At 46.7% G+C, this 21941-nt stretch overlaps 1 protein-coding gene across 2 annotated transcripts in view; it reads right to left on the bottom strand.

Moving 5' to 3' along the window:
* Window positions 1-21724, bottom strand: part of agap1 (ArfGAP with GTPase domain, ankyrin repeat and PH domain 1) — a 139880-nt gene extending 118156 nt beyond the window's left edge. For both annotated transcript variants that reach the window (XM_084347659.1, XM_084347658.1), the window contains exon 1: window positions 20604-21724. In XM_084347659.1, the coding sequence (XP_084203785.1) occupies window positions 20604-20766 (163 nt within the window). In that variant the 5' untranslated portion in view covers window positions 20767-21724. The remainder of the gene's footprint in view (window positions 1-20603) is intronic.
* Between the last annotated feature and the right edge of the window lie 217 nt (window positions 21725-21941).

Genomic DNA, 21941 nt, shown 5'->3' on the forward strand with positions numbered 1-21941 from the left:
GAGAAAGGACATTTCTACACTCCTGCTGACTGATTCAATGAGCAGGTGCAGCTCAGCTCTCTGGTTTAATCAGTTAGATGTGTGTAATAAGGTGTGTGACAGGCTGAACATATAAAATACATCATTAAATGTCCCACAGTTTAATTATGAAGCTCTTCCGTGTGCTATAAACGGTTAGCGGTTGCTAACAAGTGTCTGAGTGAGACCACAGAGGTTGTCGTCCCTGGGCCTGATGATGCAGACCCACCAAACTTTCAGTTATTTAACCCATATTCTCATATTCCTCACAATCACAGCACATCCATGTGTTTACATGTTTCTGTTCAGTTGATGTTCAGTTTACAACCATTTTAAAACAGAGAAAATCAGAAGATCATCACTGTGGAGAAGCTAAAACCTGACGATATTTAATTGTTTTGTTTGAAAAGCGACTGAAGCTTTTAATCAGTTATTAAAACAGTTTATTAATGAGCTGAAAGACAAAGATGAGGACATCACCAGGTCGTCTCTGTGAGTGTGTCGCACTGTATCTGCTGAGACTGAAGCCAGAGGAGTTAATTCATCTCTGGGAGGAGTGTGTGTGTGTGTGTGTGTGTGTGTGTGTGTGTGTGTGTGTGTGGCGTTACATCTTCGTCTCAAGGTCACACACACACACACACACACACACACACACACACACACACACACACACACAGTCATAACTCTGCCTCTGTATGAGCCAGGTGGGCTCCGTCATCAATAAAGTGGGACAGCACTGCAGCACAAACTGGTTTTAATGCCAAACACGTCCTCGTATCAACATCACCTCCATCACATTCATGTCATATCTTATTGATCCTCACTGCTCCAGAGCGAGTCAGAACCAGCGCTAACCACAACACACTCTTCTTCTGGACTCTCCCTCCATGTTATAAAAGACAGAAGAGGACAGTGGGACATGTCTCCTCCACAGCTCCGCCTCCTCAAATAGCTCAACTGTAATTCAGAGAAGAACGGAGGGTCTGTGTGGAGACATGTTCTCAGCTCTAACTCAACTGGCTGATGTGTGGTGAGATCAAAGGTCACTCTGGATTCATGGACAGTAGCTGCTCAATGCTTTCTGAAGATCTGAATTATTAAGCTAACGGCTGCTTTAACCTGAGTCTAACAGCTCCTTTAACCTGAGTCTAACAGCTCCTTTAACCTGAGTCTAACAGCTCCTTTAGCCTGAAGCTAACAGCTCCTTTAACCTGAGTCTAACAGCTCCTTTTACCTGAGTCTAACAGCTCCTTTAACCTGAGTCTAACAGCTCCTTTAACCTGAAGCTAACAGCTCCTTTAACCTGAGTCTAACAGCTCCTTTAACCTGAAGCTAACAGCTCCTTTAACCTGAGTCTAACAGCTCCTTTAACCTGAGTCTAACAGCTCCTTTAACCTGAAGCTAACAGCTCCTTTAACCTGAAGCTAACAGCTCCTTTAACCTGAGTCTAAAGCTCCTTTAACCTGAGTCTTACAGCTCCTTTAACCTGAGTCTAACAGCTCCTTTAACCTGAGTCTAACAGCTCCTTTAACCTGAAGCTAACAGCTCCTTTAACCTGAGTCTAACAGCTCCTTTAACCTGAAGCTAACAGCTCCTTTAACCTGAGTCTAACAGCTCCTTTAACCTGAGTCTAACAGCTCCTTTAACCTGAGTCTAACAGCTCCTTTAACCTGAAGCTAACAGCTCCTTTAACCTGAAGCTAACAGCTCCTTTAATCTGAAACTAACAGCTCCTTTAATCTGAAGCTAACAGCTCCTTTAACCTGAGTCTAACAGCTCCTTTAACCTGAAGCTAACAGCTCCTTTAACCTGAGTCTAACAGCTCCTTTAATCTGAAACTAACAGCTCCTTTAATCAGAGTCTAAAGCTCCTTTAACCTGAGTCTAACAGCTCCTTTAACCTGAGTCTAACAGCTCCTTTAACCTGAGTCTAACAACTCCTTTAACCTGGAGCTAACAGCTCCTTTAACCTGAGTCTAACAGCTCCTTTAATCTGAAACTAACAGCTCCTTTAACCTGAGTCTAAAGCTCCTTTAACCTGAGTCTAACAGCTCCTTTAACCTGAGTCTAACAGCTCCTTTAACCTGAGTCTAACAGCTCCTTTAACCTGGAGCTAACAGCTCATTTAACCTGAGTCTAACAGCTCCTTTAACCTGAGTCTAACAGCTCCTTTAACCTGAGTCTAACAGCTCCTTTAACCTGACTCTAACAGCTCCTTTAACCTGAGTCTAACAGCTCCTTTAACCTGAGTCTAACAGCTCCTTTAACCTGAGTCTAACAGCTCCTTTAATCTGAAACTAACAGCTCCTTTAATCTGAAGCTAACAGCTCCTTTAACCTGAGTCTAACAGCTCCTTTAACCTGAAGCTAACAGCTCCTTTAACCTGAGTCTAACAGCTCCTTTAACCTGAGTCTAACAGCTCCTTCAACCTGAAGCTAACAGCTCCTTTAACCTGAGTCTAACAGCTCCTTTAATCTGAAACTAACAGCTCCTTTAATCTGAGTCTAAAGCTCCTTTAACCTGAGTCTAACAGCTCCTTTAACCTGAGTCTAACAGCTCCTTTAACCTGAGTCTAACAACTCCTTTAACCTGGAGCTAACAGCTCCTTTAACCTGAGTCTAACAGCTCCTTTAATCTGAAACTAACAGCTCCTTTAACCTGAGTCTAAAGCTCCTTTAACCTGAGTCTAACAGCTCCTTTAACCTGAGTCTAACAGCTCCTTTAACCTGAGTCTAACAGCTCCTTTAACCTGGAGCTAACAGCTCCTTTAACCTGAGTCTAACAGCTCCTTTAACCTGAGTCTAACAGCTCCTTTAACCTGAGTCTAACAGCTCCTTTAACCTGGAGCTAACAGCTCCTTTAACCTGAGTCTAACAGCTCCTTTAACCTGACTCTAACAGCTCCTTTAACCTGAGTCTAACAGCTCCTTTAACCTGAGTCTAACAGCTCCTTTAACCTGAGTCTAACAGCTCCTTTAATCTGAAACTAACAGCTCCTTTAATCTGAAACTAACAGCTCCTTTAACCTGAGTCTAAAGCTCCTTTAACCTGAGTCTAACAGCTCCTTTAACCTGAGTCTAACAGCTCCTTTAACCTGAAGCTAACAGCTCCTTTAATCTGAAACTAACAGCTCCTTTAACCTGAGTCTAACAGCTCCTTTAACCTGAAGCTAACAGCTCCTTTAATCTGAAACTAACAGCTCCTTTAACCTGAGTCTAACAGCTCCTTTAATCTGAAACTAACAGCTCCTTTAACCTGAGTCTAACAGCTCATTTAACCTGAGTCTAAAGCTCATTTAACCTGAGTCTAACAGCTCCTTTAGCCTGAAGCTAACAGCTCCTTTAACCTGAGTCTAACAGCTCCTTTAACCTGAGTCTAACAGCTCCTTTAACCTGAAGCTAACAGCTCCTTTAATCTGAAACTAACAGCTCCTTTAACCTGAGTCTAACAGCTCCTTTAATCTGAAACTAACAGCTCCTTTAATCTGAAGCTAACAGCTCCTTTAACCTGAGTCTAACAGCTCCTTTAACCTGAAGCTAACAGCTCCTTTAACCTGAGTCTAACAGCTCCTTTAATCTGAAACTAACAGCTCCTTTAATCAGAGTCTAAAGCTCCTTTAACCTGAGTCTAACAGCTCCTTTAACCTGAGTCTAACAGCTCCTTTAACCTGAGTCTAACAACTCCTTTAACCTGGAGCTAACAGCTCCTTTAACCTGAGTCTAACAGCTCCTTTAATCTGAAACTAACAGCTCCTTTAACCTGAGTCTAAAGCTCCTTTAACCTGAGTCTAACAGCTCCTTTAACCTGAGTCTAACAGCTCCTTTAACCTGGAGCTAACAGCTCATTTAACCTGAGTCTAACAGCTCCTTTAACCTGAGTCTAACAGCTCCTTTAACCTGAGTCTAACAGCTCCTTTAACCTGACTCTAACAGCTCCTTTAACCTGAGTCTAACAGCTCCTTTAACCTGAGTCTAACAGCTCCTTTAATCTGAAACTAACAGCTCCTTTAATCTGAAGCTAACAGCTCCTTTAACCTGAGTCTAACAGCTCCTTTAACCTGAGTCTAACAGCTCCTTTAACCTGAGTCTAACAGCTCCTTCAACCTGAAGCTAACAGCTCCTTTAACCTGAGTCTAACAGCTCCTTTAATCTGAAACTAACAGCTCCTTTAATCTGAGTCTAAAGCTCCTTTAACCTGAGTCTAACAGCTCCTTTAACCTGAGTCTAACAGCTCCTTTAACCTGAGTCTAACAACTCCTTTAACCTGGAGCTAACAGCTCCTTTAACCTGAGTCTAACAGCTCCTTTAATCTGAAACTAACAGCTCCTTTAACCTGAGTCTAAAGCTCCTTTAACCTGAGTCTAACAGCTCCTTTAACCTGAGTCTAACAGCTCCTTTAACCTGAGTCTAACAGCTCCTTTAACCTGGAGCTAACAGCTCCTTTAACCTGAGTCTAACAGCTCCTTTAACCTGAGTCTAACAGCTCCTTTAACCTGGAGCTAACAGCTCCTTTAACCTGAGTCTAACAGCTCCTTTAACCTGACTCTAACAGCTCCTTTAACCTGAGTCTAACAGCTCCTTTAACCTGAGTCTAACAGCTCCTTTAATCTGAAACTAACAGCTCCTTTAATCTGAAACTAACAGCTCCTTTAACCTGAGTCTAAAGCTCCTTTAACCTGAGTCTAACAGCTCCTTTAACCTGAGTCTAACAGCTCCTTTAACCTGAAGCTAACAGCTCCTTTAATCTGAAACTAACAGCTCCTTTAACCTGAGTCTAACAGCTCCTTTAACCTGAAGCTAACAGCTCCTTTAATCTGAAACTAACAGCTCCTTTAACCTGAGTCTAACAGCTCCTTTAATCTGAAACTAACAGCTCCTTTAACCTGAGTCTAACAGCTCATTTAACCTGAGTCTAAAGCTCATTTAACCTGAGTCTAACAGCTCCTTTAGCCTGAAGCTAACAGCTCCTTTAACCTGAGTCTAACAGCTCCTTTAACCTGAGTCTAACAGCTCCTTTAACCTGAAGCTAACAGCTCCTTTAATCTGAAACTAACAGCTCCTTTAACCTGAGTCTAACAGCTCCTTTAATCTGAAACTAACAGCTCCTTTAACCTGAGTCTAACAGCTCATTTAACCTGAGTCTAAAGCTCCTTTAACCTGAGTCTAACAGCTCCTTTAGCCTGAAGCTAACAGCTCCTTTAACCTGAGTCTAACAGCTCCTTTAACCTGAGTCTAACAGCTCCTTTAGCCTGAAGCTAACAGCTCCTTTAGCCTGAAGCTAACAGCTCCTTTAACCTGAGTCTAACAGCTCCTTTAACCTGAGTCTAACAGCTCCTTTAGCCTGAAGCTAACAGCTCCTTTAACACCACATTGCCTGTAATGTCGGCCCCTTTTTGAAGCACGTCTGTATAAAGGGACAGCACACCGTACATAACAACAGAGACAGAAGACTGGCCTATATTCACACTTGCAGTGCAGATTGTGTTGAGTGAAGCTAGCCCACTAGCCCGAGGCTAACAGCTCCCTCAGCCTGGGGCCAGGAAGGTTTCAGTGTGAATAGTCCTGTTATGCTGAGTCTCTGCAGACCAACATACAGAGCTTGTTGTGTCCCTCTTGTCTTCAGAGGAATTTGGGGCTTCCCACACAGGCTCATTTCACACAAGTCTTATTTTCTCCCAGAATGCTTTGTTGTTGGAGGCGTGGCTCCAGGGATCAGCTTTCCTCCTCCTTGTTTCCTCTCCTCTCTCTTCCTTCCTCTTTTTCTCTCCTTGTCCCTAATTCACTTCTAATCCTCGTCCTCCTCGTCCTCCTCCATCATCCTCATCTTATTTTCTCCAACACAACACAGCAGCTCAGCTCTGTTTGGAAATAAAGCCCCCGAGGACACAGACAAACTGTCATCTACCGGCCACCAGACTCCATTTACATTTCTCTAGATTTTAGACAGCACAGTTTCCATCACACTGTCGCACAGACGGATGTCTCTGCACTTTCAACCTATTAATCTTTCTGAAGTCTGCAAACACAACATCCTAAATATCACACACTGCAGTTATAGTGAGGATCAGTGTCGATACTGAGACACTGCTACTGAAACACTGACCATCTGTAAAACACTGAACTACAGGCTGAGTTCTGCTTTATGGGTGAGTCACTGAGGAGTGGGAGGAGAGGAGAGGAGACAAGGAGACAAGGAGAGGAGGGGAGAGGAGACAAGGAGAGGAGGGGAGAGGGGAGGAGAGGAGAGGAGAGGAGAGGAAGAGGAGAAAGTGGATGAGAAGGGGGAGGGATGGGAGGAGAGAAGAACAGAAAGGGTGAGAGGAGATAAGGAGAGGAAACACTGAAGAGGAGGCGAGAAGACAAGGAAAGGAAACAGGAGAGGAGAGGAGAGGAGACAAGGAGGGGAGAGGAGGGGAGAGGAGACAAGGAGAGGAGGGGAGAGGAGGGGAGAGGAGGGGAGAGGAGAGGAGAGGAGACAAGGAGAGGAGAGGAGAGGAGAGGAGAGGAGAGGAGAGGAGACAAGGAGGGGAGAGGAGAGGAGGGGAGACAAGGAGAGGAGGGGAGAGGAGAGGAGAGGAGAGGAGAGGAGAGGAGAGGAGAGGAGAGGAGACAAGGAGGGGAGAGGAGAGGAGAGGAGACAAGGAGAGGAGGGGAGAGGAGACAAGGAGAGGAGAGGAGAGGAGACAAGGAGAGGAGGGGAGAGGAGACAAGGAGAGGAGAGGAGAGGAGAGGAGACGAGGAGAGGAGAGGAGAGGAGAGGAGAGGAGACAAGGAGAGGAGACAAGGAGAGGAGGGGAGAGGAGACAAGGAGAGGAGAGGAGAGGAGAGGAGAGGAGAGGAGAGGAGAGGAGAGGAGAGGAGACAAGGAGGGGAGGGGAGAGGAGACAAGGAGAGGAGAGGAGGGGAGAGGGGAGGAGAGGAGAGGAGAGGAGAGGAAGAGGAGAAAGTGGATGAGAAGGGGGAGGGATGGGAGGAGAGAAGAACAGAAAGGGTGAGAGGAGATAAGGAGAGGAAACACTGAAGAGGAGGCGAGAAGACAAGGAAAGGAAACAAACAGAAAAAAAAGGAGATGAAATGTTGAGAAGAGGAGAAGGGAATGAGGAGAGGAAACAAGGAGAGGTGACAAGAAAAGAGCAAAAGGAAACAAGGAGACTTGGAGATGAAGGAGACAAGGAAGGAGGAGAGGAGGAGGTCAAGGCTGAAGGGTGCAGCAGTGAAGTGATGCAGGGACAAACAGAAACTCTCTCTCTCTGCTGATCACAGGCTCGATCGCCCTGATGACTCACACTGTCTCTCTGTTGCTACAAACAACAAGCAGAGAGGAAGTGCTGGTCCAACACACCAGAACCACTGCACACCGCTCCATACAACACACCAGAACCACTGCACACCGCTCCATACAACACACCAGAACCACTGCACACCGCTCCATACAGCACACCAGAACCACTGCACACCGCTCCATACAGCAGGTCAGAGGTCACAGCAGCTTCAGTCATGTGTTCATATGACCGTCTACATGCATCAGTCAGTGGATGCAGCGTGTGTGTGTGTGTGTGTGAGCAGTTAAGAGCATTAGCCGAGCAGCTCCGGTGCCAGGGGCCCGGTCCGGCTGCCAAACAGAGAGGCCCTCAGACCCTGCAGGGTCAGCGCTCCTCTCCAGCTGCAGCTGAGGCAGATTAATAATCCTTTACTTAAAATGAAGAGATTTGTGTGTCGGCCCGGTGGACACGCTGTCCCTGAGTGTGATACGCTACACACCGGGGAGGGCTTAGAACCGCTGCAGCGCGGCCCAACAGCACCGAGGCAGCGGCTCTCTGATGAGGCAACAGTGTCCTGATGTGGTTGTTATTGATCCCTGCTGAGACATTAGCTTGTAGCTCGTCCTCTAACACGGAGAGGTCAGAGGTCAGAGGTCAGAGGCAGAACATCTTCAGCAGGTTGTGAGTCTTTGTGTTCCTTTAAAAATCAGAACGTTGGATTCTGGAGCTTCTTCCGGGCCGATACAGACTGTCACGGGTCTCAGATCAGGGTGGTGTCATGTCAGAGGAGGTGTAGCTGACACAAAAACAAAAGGAGGACGAGGACCCTCCTGCCAGATGGTGACCCAAAACAAAGAGTCTGAGAGGACTGATTGTGTGTGGAGGACAGATGGGTGAGTGTCGCCTGCTGACCCTATAAAATCACTTTCTGTAGTAGCTGGAGCTTTATGGCCCTCTGAGGCCATGGGCTCCTGAAGGACTCACGCTGTCCCTCCAGACAGCACTTGAATGTTCACAGTTCAGTATAATCTGATGTTGGTATCAGAACTCTACCAGAGTCCTGTTCTGGTTCTCATGAAGACATGGAGCTGTTGTAATTAGGCGAGCTGGTGCTGCTGGTGGAGTCGGATTAATTAGGCACTGAATGATTTATCGGTGAGCGAGGCGAGGCCTTCAGGGGCTCCCGAGCATCTGCTGCACGCCTCGGAAACATGCAGGACCAACTGAGCAGAGAGAAATCAAAGAGTCAGGACGACACTCGCAGTCGGGTCCGCCAGAGACCTCCGTCCAGCACCACGCCTTACAGGACGGATCGATGGAGGTGGAGCAGGAAGTGACATCACCCTCCCCTGGGAGACTCTTCCCCCTCCACTCTCGTCCTCGGTAACACGATCTGCTCCACCTCTAACGAGGCTGGTTGTGGTTTCTGTCCTTTCTCTCCATCCTGTGGCCTCCGTCAGTGGTTCATAATGCGAGTCCCACTCTGCTGCATTAAACTGTGAGAGCATTGTTAAGGAGCGGGCAGGAAGCCAGCGGCCTATTTTTACACGAGCACGATGTGTGCGTTGGCTCTATTGTTTTGGTGGGTCGGTGTCTGGAGCTTCCCTTCATGTCAGAGAGGCTGGGGAAAAGGGAAGAGGCCGGCTGCAGCTGGACGCCACAGCTGCACGGACGCCGACACATCCAAGCCTCCGCTTCCTGACGGACGACGTATGGACCACTGAATCATTGTCACGTTACAACCAGTCAACAAGGCCCGGCCCGGCCCGGCCCAGGTCCAGCCCCGCCTCTCAGGGTCTCTTATCAGCTTGTGTTACAGATGTTTTCTCGTTCAGGACAAACAGGATGACGTGAAATTAAAGAAATATTAGATGTGGATCTTTTTGTTTCTTCCAAACGAAACAAAATCTGTCTAAATTAATTCGCAGACACAAAAGATATTTGTGTAACTGTAATTCAGGACAGCTGATACACAAAAGAGATAGAGTGAGCGGCAAAAAGTGCTTTTACACAAGATGGTGACAGGTAAGGTCTCAAAAATTACATATAGGTCGGCAAAAAAACGACAAATAGAGAGATAAAACTAACCTTAGTACTCGAATACTAAGATTACAAGAGCCAAATCACATGATTAATATAAAAGGCTGCAGCTAACGATCTCGTCTCAAACTCAGATCTCAGGACTCATTCACACAGAAATCCATCCAGGTGAGTTTATCTCAGCATTAATCTAAAGGTGAGTGATATACGACCACATGTTCACACGGTCTCGGTGCAGAAGTACGGACAGTGGATCAGTTTGTGGTTGTGATGTTCGTCTGTCGGGAACAGAGAACACAGTTTACCTGAAACAGAAGTGAAACAGGCGGTGAACCAGACAGTGAAACGCCGCCCGTCCACCACTGATCATCACGATCAATACACCTGTTCATCAATCATTCATCAGCCTGGGAAACGTCAGAGAATAGGGGAAAGTTTGGTTCATATATGGCTTCATAGATTCACTCTCAGCTGATCTTCTGATCACTGTATGAGCAGCAGACTGGGAGGAGAACCACTAGACGTGTTAATTAATCTATAATCTGTTAATGACTGTTGGAAATGTCATTATTCAGGAATATATTGATCAAAACAGCTTTGATCCAGTGAGTTCAGGAGGAACAGATCAATGAGCCTTCCCAGAATCTGCTGGCAGGTTTCACAGCAGACGTTATGTTGTATTGTGATTAAAGTGGAGATACTGTGGTCCAACACAAAGCGGTTCTTGTGACAGGCGTGACACATGAAGGTTGTGGATGTGGGCATTCTGATCTCTTTCACTTCCCTCACACAGCCGGCGTCACTGACAGAAAACATGTCATATTCATGTGAAGGCCTGTCAGAGGACCAGCTGATGTCTTCATGAGTCTTCAAAGCTCCAGGATCTCGTGTGAAAGTGATTAAATCCATCTGAAGAGGCAGAAAGTTTATCATCGTCTGTGTGATTCACAGAGTGTTTCCTACACGGACACAAAGAGGAAGCTCTGAGTCTGAGGGCAGTAAATGGTCACGACTGTGTGGTTTGTTGGAGAACTGAACGGTTCCTCTGAGATAAAACAGCTCAGTGATGCTGCTGCTGTCACAACAACACCGGGCCCAGCAGTTAAACAGGGTCACTGAAGTTCTGGCTCTGATTTCTGCTGAGTCACACCAAGAGGTTCCTGTTTACGCTCTGCAGGAAACTCTCCACCGTCACCTGACATGTCCTCTTTATCTGGAGTCAACATCTACAACACCTGACCGCCCTGGACTGGACGGACGGGTCGAACCTCTGTGGACAGACCGAGGAGTCGGCTTTCTGTCAGGTCAGCAGGACAGGTGTGAAACATCAGCAGTCCAGGACAGGTGATCGGCTAACAATCAGCCAATCACAGGCTGTTTCCTGGAGGCTTCATGTCATGTTGCTGACAGCAGACAAAACGTTCTCCTCGTTAGTACTAAAACATAAACGCTCAGTTAAGATCTAAACTGAGTTAATTTAGCTTCTTCTTTATTAAACTTCTTCAGATATCACGGTGGTGTCGTTATGGAAACAGTCAGACTGACTGCAGCTCTGGTTCAGAGTGACGGAGGGTCAATCAGCGCTACAACACAACAACAGTCTTAATTATCTCATAAGACGGCGTGTCATCAGCAGAGACATGTGGCTTTGTGTCGTCCTCACGCAGGCCGGACCGATTCCCGTCCACCGACTGCCTCCGCCGTGACTCACTGCGACCTGCGACCTCAAACTGTGATGTGCAGGAAGTGGAAACGCTCGAGGTCACGAGCGACCGAAAAGAAAGCGGCGGCGGTCCACGACAGAGAGAGGGGACGATGGGAGAGAGACGACAGACAGTGAGAGAGACGGATCAGCCAATCAGCAGCGAGATGCCAAAACCAAATTTAGCAGCAAAGCCTGGAGCTCTGCATTATTCAGACACAATGACCCATTAACAGTGTTTCTGAGATGAAGACGAGGAGGCAGAGGAACAGGGACTGATCACATCAACTGACAATGATTATTATCACGTGTGTTGGTTGATGTTACCTTTATTAGCTCGTTACACACAGCTGGAGCCATTTATAACACCTGTAGGAGCGGTGATCAATCAACAGCCGCCTGAAGTTTTCATATTCAGATCTTTACATGTCTGTCTTCATGTGGGCGATGAAACAAGCAGACAGCTCATGAACAGTTTCTACAGAGGCCCTGTGAATTTAGCCTGTTTACTCGCTACGTAAAGAGTCATGTGGTCAGAGGATGACGCGGTCTATTTTCTCCAAAACGATAAAGTATTCACGTTTAACGAGCTGGAGTCAGAGATATTTCACTTTTTCCTATTAATAATTATCAAAAGCAGTTGGCAACTAATCGATTTAACGTCAACATCATAACTAGATGATGAAGAGACGTCACAGTGAAACACATGGAGCTGGTCCTGGACTGGGGATCAAACCAGTCTGGACACTGGGGGGTTGCTGGGAGTGTGTTTGCTGCAAACAGAGGGATTAAGAAACAAACATGGCCGTCTCAGCAGGGAGTCTGGGCCGACACAGATAAGACAGATTAGACGTCAGCTGAAGACCACCACCCAAATATCTGCTCGTGGAAAAACACCACACATCTTCTCTCCCGTCGGTGTTTCAGAGCAAACTGGAATACTGTCAGAGACGTTAAGAACAGATTTTACGCTGCGTGGAAACAAACGGTGGAACGAATGTGTCAGTGAACGCAGCGCAGACAGGCAGTTTTTGTGCATCTGTCTGCTCTGCCAGCCGTAATCATGTCGACACGCTGCAGCTAATGTGGACGGCTAATTGTGTTGGATACACAAAGACGGTTTCAGGGCCAGAAATAATCAAGTGTCTTCAACCTGTGAGCAGGACGAACGTCTTCACAGGTTAGAAACAGGATCAATCCAGCACTTTGTGTTTCCTGTGTCTGAACAGAGGCCGTGGTAAAGGTCCAGACTCTGCCACCTCTCTGCAGCACTCTGTGTTTCATATTTCTTCATCTGGGTTTCCTGTAGCCCAAATGAAACCGCACAGCAGAACTATACCGGCAGGACTTCACACTATTTCTATTATAAACTTTGGGAAATCAGTCTCATGTCTGTGTGGAGTCAGGACATGGTTAGCCTAGCCTAGCATGAGGACTGGAAGCAGGGGAAGCAGCTAGAAACAGCCCCCTAATAAACATTTTACTGTCTGTTTGTTTCACCACCCACATGAGACACAGATCACGGAGCTGCTGAACAGATCAGATCATTTAGTTTCTGGATCCAACTGTAAGAAACATTTAAAATCTCAAGTGTACGCCCTTTATGCACATTTTCCTCCTGGTCTCAAACACAGTACTGAATATTGATAGTTTTTAAGGTACTGTACCGTAGTTGGATGTTTCAGTATCATAACAACACTAGTTTATAGAAGTTTAACTGTTATCTGCAACATCTATCTGAGAGTCTCGTGTTCGTAAAGCTCCAGTGATTGGTCCATTTGTAAATAAGACGAAAACTACGCCAGCAACTTGTCAAGCAATAATGCTAAAAACAATCTCTGTTTCCAGCTTCTTGAATACGACGACTTCACTATTTCATTGACTAACAATGTGCGTATCCACCTCGATAAATGAAAGACTGATCATCCCTCAACTCTTACCAATATAAAAGGTACGTGTTGAGAGAAACCATGATGTCCGATGTCCTGACCTCAGAGCACGACCACAACAACATCCATGAACTACAACATTGTTAGGTGTTGTATAAGACGAGGCCTCGGACCCCTGAGGCAGTCTGAGCTGTGATTGGTGCTCAGCTCCACCGTCGTCTGTTGCATCACCGTGTTTCCTTCATTCATAAAGAATAAACACTTTTCCTCCAACAACCACTGAAGCAGAGCGAAGAGCTTCACAGGCCGACTCACAAACATGAAGACGCATCGCTGCTGTAAAACAGTGCTGCATTCAAGTGCAGTCAAGTGTTGGTCACACACACATTTCCCTGATGGAGCCTGGAGGTAGACAGGAGCAAGACGTTTTTACCCAGAGTTCCCTGCTTCATCTGCGTGCTCAGTGGTATTTTTAGCGCCGTCGCTCACAGGTGACCCTTCATCAGCTGAGTCCAATTACAACAAGAGATGAGAGACGCTCACCACGATGTTTAAAGTCTTTGTGTGATTGATTCATTGAAAACACTGAAAAATGTGGTTTCCTCACACTCCTGCTGCACTGACAGGCTTCTCCAGAGTCCACGTGTTGTTTTTATCATGATCTGGTTATTTTAAGCTTTTAACTGATCTTCATTCAAACCATGAGATGAGTTTTCTTCCCACTCGAGCTGCGACATCAGTCCATTAATCGATTCTGTCAACTATTAAATGAATCCTCGAGTATTTTGACAATCGATCAAACGTTTTAAAGTCAAAATCACCTGATGTCAGTTTGTTAAATGGGAATGTTTTCTGGTTTCTTTCCTCCTGATGTTCGTAGACGTCTGACATTTTATAGACCAAACAATTAATCAGGAAATCACTGAATCAACAGATTAATCAACGCTGAAAACAATCCTTACTTCCTATATTTGCTGATATTGGCTTTGGGCTGGTTTGACTCATACTAATGAACTATCTTACAGACTGGGCCTTTTAAATCTGGATTCACTCATTCTGAACCCAGTTAAGCTAAACTTTGATTATAAGTAGTGTTAGATGTGATTTATGAGCTGAAGCTGCACACAGATACAGTCATGGTTATGGTGCAACATGATGTGAAACTGCATTTTTTTAATTGAAAAGAGACCAAACCTGTGTCTCCCACACACCTCTGGAGGAAACTGATCTGTGCTGGTAGAAATCCTGACTCCACAGTTTGTCCAGTGTCAGACTACCTGCAGAGAGCTGCTGACTCAGACTCTGGCAGGTAACTGCTGCACTTTCAGATTAAAACACCAGTCAAGTGTCAAGTCGAGTGCTGGCAAAGACTTTTTACACATAAATAAGTGAAGTTCGGCCTGACGCTGGCAGTTTGCTGACTTTGATTTGTTGATTTGTGTCCATCTCTGTATCAAACATTTGGACACTGTCTGCAGGTTACTGAAGATTACCAATCAATCAATTCATCTTTATTTGTAAAGCACCAATTCACAACAGAAGTCATTTTATCTGTGTAGTTTTATCTACAAGCGGACGACCTGCATCATGAAACCAGAGCTAACAGAAAGGGTTAACATCTAAACTACAATAAGACAGAAAACAGTGACATATTTTCTACTTTGTGGAGGACACGTCTCCACCCGGGTCGGTGACCCAGCAGCATATGGAGCCGTATCCACGGGTCAGACCGAGGTTGGAGGTCGCTCGCTGTCGTTAGCAGCTGACATGAAATCCACCAGTGAGACGAGGTTAACTGGGATCTCAGGGATTAGTTGCAGATCACAACTTTTCCTGCTCCCTTTAATCTGCCGCAGCGGGTTTTATGGATCTGTGCTGACGGCAGTTAAACTCAGACCTCCAGCCGACTGACACTCTGTTGTCAGGATGAACACACGTGGCCGAGGGCAGGACGTCTTCATCTCAAGAGAAGACTTGATGAGGACAGAAACATGCAAACCATCATTTAGCAAACAGCTGATGCTGGTTTACATTTCCTTTTTAAAATGAGCTTCTTGTAAATGGGTGCAGTTTTTGGACGTAAACATAACGGCAGTCTGGGGGCCTGTGTCACCAAATGCCTGCAAATAATAGTTTTTTTCCTAAAAATGCAGCCAAAAGTCCAGTAACAAAAAGGAAAGACTAAGATCTGTGGGTTGGTGAGAAAAGGAGGAGCTGCTCATCGTGGAAATGAGACTTTCTCTTGACCTCCACTTCCTGTGTCGGTGCGCCACATCAGGGTCCTCGTGCACGCGCTGCATTTGTCCACAGAATGAGATTAACGAGATAACGAGTGTCCCGAGCGGCTGCTGATGGTCATTAAACCCGGGGGATGCGGTCGGCTCGACGAGCTCATCGATCGGTCTGCGGAGGAGGCCGGGGGAATACTGATGCAGGACAAATGTCAGAGATGTTGGAGAGGGAGAGGATTTCTACTCATTACCAACATAAATACCAGCTCAGGTGAGCTGCTCAGGACGTCGCCTGCTGACGCTCGCTACCTGCCAGAACCAACGTGATCTCTTCCTGATGTTAGGATAGCTCAGTGCACCATCGATCAAAGTTAAAGTGATTTTAAAAAGACAGAAATATACGCTGCTGTCCGCCTCCACCGTCCTTCAGCCTGCTGATGACTCACGCTTCACCTCGTACATTAGGCCTAATGAAACCAGCCGTACACAGCACACAAGCACTCCACTGAGAGAGAGTGGTGTGGTCAGCACGGACGGGTGGAGGTGGAGGACAAAAGGTGCACAGACCTCAGCGTAATTTCTCAAGACAGAGCGGCGTGCTGGCAGTGCTGCAGCGGCCGGCCGGCGCTCTTATGTAACGGCTAAAAACTCCCGGTTTTAAAAGCATCCCTGTGACTCCTTATTACTGTTATTACTGTTATTATGGGATGTCAATCAGCCGCAGCGTTACATAATTGCTCCCTGCCTCCAGCTTCAATCTGCCACAATAACAATGTTGTGATGTCGGTGGAGCGTTAAGGGACAAAACAAGTGAACACTGATACATCTGATGGACTCACGTCTCATGTCAGGGTCCTCAGACGTTAGCTCACCTCACCCTGAAACACTCAGGAACCAATCGATCCTCTTTGATTCTTCATGTGTAGTTAATTTAATTGTGCATAAATATTTGATTTATTTTCATCAGGCTCGTTTTATTCATCAGGCTGACATTACTTATGAGGAAGAGTTCAGCAACATAAAGTGCATTATTTGCCTCCACATGGTGGAGTAGTAAAGGAGCAGGAAATGGAAATAGCTCCAACTGTAATGTTCCTCTGTAAAACCTCCTCCTTCATCTGTTGTGTATGATGTGTGCTGGTTTGTGCATCATAACTGTGCTGCCACAGAGATGTAGGTTAAACAAAGGTGCATTAAAATACCATCTGACTGGCTCAAGGTGAGAGAGGTTTACTTTGGCCAGAGGAGACAAAGGAACGAACAAAAGACCAAACAGTGAATGTAAACAGGCTCCACGCAGCCATCGATTCATCTGACAGAGACTAATCCTGCGTTTAAACCCTGGTTGGAGATCAGTCGCTCCCTGGCAGCAGCACAGGATTGATTTCTCTACAGGTGGTCCTCAGACGCTGCCGGTGTTCCTGAATGAGACAGGAAACCTGAGAATGAGCATTATTGTGGGTCCGGTCCTGACAAATGAGAGAGGATACACAGAGCCTGCAGGGCGAGCAAACACACAGCGGTGAGAAGAAGTAGGTCACGCGGTGCGTTCACGGACTGCAGGCTGGAGCGCCGACAAAATAAGACAAAAGAAACGTGGTCGAGTTACTGCAGAGCGGCTCTGATAAACAGCCTGGGGAGATTAAAGAGGAGAGCTGTGCTCGACTCCACCTGATCTACTCAGATCCACTGTAATCCACTTTCTACTGCTGCTGTCCCACCACAGCAGCACCATCACCACAGTGTACCCTTCAAACTGCTGCTCGTTGGGACTGGATGCCACCACGTGCTGATGCTGCTAACGACTGATTTCCCTGAGACTTAAACTAAAGTTTCAACTATTCAACTCGTCTGAACACACAAGATCACTCAGAAAACACATTGGGCAAAATTTAAAGATATTACACGGAAGAATTATCCTGAATGTTTCCAACAAAGTTCAAACCAGAGAAAACTTCAGGTTTCCTCAAGGTAACGCTGCGTTTCATCTGCTCGCCTGTCGCTGTGACTTCAGGAGTCACCAGACTAAACGTGACTTCAATCAAAACACCGTCCGCTGACGAGACTTCAGGGTATTTTCCATTAAAACAACAAAACCAGACACTTTCAACGAGACGTCGGGACATTTTCCAGCTGTTTGTGGTGACGGAGGTAGTTTAAGCTGAGCGTGATCTTTTCCTCACCCTAACCAAGTACAGGGTGCCTACACCTAACCTGAGCATAAGCACAGCGTTGTCATGACATAAAACTAAAGCTGAACCTAAAAATAACAGACTCATACTGACGGGCCTGCTACTAAAATAATATTTTTTTGTCCTTAGTGATCATTTAATAAATATGTAAATGTAGCCTGTGAAAATGCAAACAAACTTGGATCGCAGGTGTTTTCACGTCTACAAACTGACTCCTGTGTGATACCTGTTGTACCATCGGCTCTATCAGGCAGATGAAACCTGACAGAGATCACAGATGAGTGGAGTTTAAAAGGAAATGATCAGACAACAACTTCCTGCCGACACAAAGAGACTGTGTTCTTGTGTTTCTGATTCATGCTGGTGTTAGTCAGCTGTGTTTTACTTCCAGGCTGAGTGAGTGAAAGTCTCTGAGGACAAACCTGTTTGTCTCTGAATTAAAAACGGTGCTTCCTGCTGTGAGAAACTAAAGTGTGTGATGATGTTAACACAGCCACAGAAACTGGGTCAGTGTCACCTGGCTGGGAGGACATCCATCCTTCCTCACACACACCTCACATGCAAATGAGCCCCACCACGGCGCCGCCGCAGAACATGTGGCGAGGGCGTCGTAAGTAGGCCGAGTCTCACCCGCTTCGTGAGAACCAGAACCGGGCCGATGAGACGACGTGAGGGACGGACGGCCGCCTTACATAACAACAACAGGAGCGCACAGGGAGGACGGCGGCCTCTCCAGCTGAGAGCTTGCATAACACGACATGAATCTGAGCGACGCGTCCAGATGTGCGCTGAGGGGCAAAGAAAGGGATGACAGTACGCCTGCTGCTGCTGCTGCTGCTGCTGCCGCTGCTGCTGCTGCTGCTGTTTTGGGTTATTTCCAGCATGAAGCAGCCTGAATGAGTCACTGAGTGCCACTGAATTCAGGGAAAATGGAAATGAGCTCAAGTAGCAGCGAGTCACTGCTCTCACTATTGTGCCGTGTAGCTCACCGAGCACCGTCACACCTCGACTGGTCCTAATGTACACTGTGATCCAATCTAGATTGTGCCTTTGTGCCCCGATCCATTATTATTCCTCAAAATCCCCCCCAACCAAACCCCATTCATTTTAGTCCAAATTTGGAGACGGCGTGTAACATTTCCAGGGTGAAACCACTGGGTTGTTTTTTAAAAGGGCCGAAGACTTCAACATTTGTGAGTGTGAAACCACTGGATGATTTTAATTTTCCTGACATGTCTGTGGTACCAACAGGTTTATTCACCAGACTTTTAACAAGATGTTGAGACATTTTCTGACCGTTTGTCGCAACAAAACGAGACGTGGGGACATTTTCTAGCTGTGTTTGTAGCATCAAAACTGGATGTTTTTGAGGAGACGTCCTTTTTCGTGCCTGAGCCTGACCAGAGCGTGAGCACAGTGTTGTCACAACATCAAACTGAACCTAAAAACATGAAGAAGTGTCTTGTTTGAGCATCTGTGGTTTTATTCAGGAGGAAGCAAAACTGAATTTTCTTTTTACTGAGGGAAGTCCTGCTCTAACGCAGTCAAAGTCTATTATTAGCAGCACTGCTTGACACTTTCTGGAAGGTACAGTCAAAACTGATCGACGTCGTCCCTTAAAGCTGCGTCCGTCCAAACTGAATCAAGTCCTGCAGAGTTCAAGGTGTGAGTTTTAATTTTGACCTCGTCCGGCTTCTTTCTCTGCAGATCGAACCAGCTTAACAGCTGACTGCTCACATCTGTACAGCATACAGATGTTTCCAAACACAGCCAGCTCTCGCACTAACACAGCAGCTGCCAGTTTGGGTCGGGAGAACATATTCTTCCAAACAGAATCAGGTATGACACAAACACAGACCTCACAGGATCTTCCTTCATCATCATCATCATCATCATCATGTGACCCACAGCAACGAGCAGAAATTAAACTCTTCCCTGCACGACTCTAATTCTCAGATAATCAAATAGGAAGAGCTAACGGCAGTCGTGTGACATGTTCTCCGTAACACCAGCGTCCCTTTACATTTCCACCGTTTCTAGCAGATCGCAGGTGAAGCAGTTTGAACACAACATGAGAATACGACTTTGAGGACAAAACAGTAAAGATAATGTCAAACTGTCACTATTAATATCTCTGCTAACAGACGCTGGCTTCTTCCCACCCGCATCGGTCAATAAATCAATCCTGAGTGGTGGATAGTTTTACAAGTCATCGTACAGACGAGGGCTCACGTGTCTGTTCAGTTCATCTGAGTCAGGATTATTGTTTTAACACTGAGACATGATGATACCTCCCAACAGACAAAATGTAAAATCATGTGCAATAAACAAATAAATCTCACCGATTCAAGCGAATACAAAGTCATTATACTCCACAATGTGTTTCACATCTCAGTTTGAGCTTTTAACTCATATTGTTCATACAAGAACCTTTCCAACCAGGTATTTAAAGACGAAACATGATCCTTTTTTGACCCTAGCCGAGTGGTTTTGTGCAGGAAACACTGTATTAGTATCAGCAAATGTCTTCTGATACGCAAACTTTCATTCTTACTTGACCCAGCGAGTTTCTCTGTTTCAGTGAACTGATATCATTTTAAACAAAGATTGCTAAACTGTAAAATATCCTGCCTTCACTACAGAAGTGTTTGATAACCAGCTGATATTTCCACACACGCGCCACACATCGACTAATGGTCGCGCTCTAGAAAGCTGTTTGTGGCAACAAGCTCAGACATTTCTGACGAGACGTCTGGATATTTTCCAGACGAAAAATTGGCAACAAAACCGGATATTTTGGACGAGACTTCAATAGATTTTGCAGCCCGCTTTGTGGTTTCCTGACCCGTACCAAGCTGCTTTGTGCCAAGTAATACATGGAGTAATACACGGAGTAATACACGGAGTAACACACGGAGTAATGGTCGGGCTCTTCAGACTTCAGGTTCATGCTGCTTTTAGTGGCACCAACAGTTTGACCTGAACAATAATGAACCTGGTATGATTGCTGGTATCGGACCATAATCCAAAATATGTTCCAGCATCTGTGCAAACCTCCTGCAGTGTGTAATCTCACTGTCACAGCTGATCTAATCAGTCTGAACCACCTCAGCTCCTCTGAGTCTCCTCAGCATTGATTTCATACTTTCTCTGAGGAGCAGAAAACTGATTTCTGTCCCAGAGAAGGTCTCACACCACAGACAGCAGCACATGCACCAGCCTGCTCAGGGCTCTGGGTGTCTGCACAGCAGGACCAGCATCCTCCCGTCCTACCTTCAATGGCGATGACATGCTCCCGGATCTGGTTCTGCAGCAGCGGCTCCTCCACCCGCTCCAGCAGCTCGTAGATGGAGTAGATGTTGGGGTGGACGGACTCGAACCTCTGGATCTCGGAGCGGATGGCGGCCGAGTTGGCCAGGTGCTGCTGGTAGTTCATGGCTGTAGCTCCAGACTACAGGACGCTTGGAGCTGAGAGCTGATGGAGAGGAAGGTGAACGATGTGACCTCCAGGAAGCTCAGAGAAGCGTCAAAACACGCTCTTCTCCTCTGGATCTCATCAACTAACACATCAGTCACACATGTAGTTTATATCACGGAGTCTGCGGAGATTAAACACTGTGTCCTCCTCTACATCCCGGGGAGTCTGAGCGATAACCCCAGCGCCGTGTTTACTGCTGCTACTGGCCGGTGAAGGCAGCTGTTTCCCGGGGCGTCCCGGTTCCCGATCCCGGTGCGCGGACAGATGTGCGGCGGGCTGAGCAACGCTCCCCCATATCCTTCCGACCCGCGTGAGATTACAACCACACTCCCTCGTGTCCGGCCGGGTTCAAAACGGCGCTCAGAGTCACAGCCGACCGGACGAGAAGGGTAAAAAACGGCCTTGTTGCTAGGTGGCTAGGCTAGCCGGCTAACGCTAGCTAGCTGTAGCTTCCAAGCCGGGGGAAAAGGGGAAAACTCGCCGCTCTTCAGCCGCTGAAGTCGGCTTTACATACGGACTGAGCGGGAGGTTAGAGAGCCGGGGAGAAGGCGGGAGCAGCCATTTTAAGAGTATAAGGTGAAGCGGCAGCTGACAGTGAGGCAGCCCGATGAACAGTTCGTGGATCGTGGTGGGGAGTTAAGATGTTCCCGTCCGTCCCTCCGTCCGTTGTTTTGTCTCCAGTCCGGGACCAGCTGCAGTACAACACCGTCCACAGTCAGAGCCGGGCCGCGGCAGTCCAGCGGAGCTCCTCCCGGTGGTTCAGCGACACGTTTTCACAGGTGAGTCCCGCACACGGCGCACAAACAGTCAGCCGTTCCCCCTTCCAGAGCCGTGAGGTCCATCCCGTGCAGACCGGAGCCACAGTATCCCAGCCGGGGACGTCACTCCCGTCAGTGAGTGTCCTCCCGCGGGTCAACGCCCGCGCACAACGCGACGGGTTCCGCTGCGGATTTTCAAAGTAAGACTCGTGTTTTTCTTTTTCTTCTTGCTTACATAAACATCAGTTTATGTACATAAACTGATTTACTCACACATTTACTCAAGTACAATTTTGAGGTATTTGTACTTTACTTGATTATTTCCAATTTCCTACTTCTTTGCTTATCTACAGTATTGAATTGTACCATATATTT

The sequence above is a fragment of the Pagrus pagrus genome (assembly GCF_965226575.1).
Source record: "Pagrus pagrus genome assembly, chromosome: 24".
Classification (NCBI taxonomy): Eukaryota; Metazoa; Chordata; class Actinopteri; order Spariformes; family Sparidae; genus Pagrus; species Pagrus pagrus.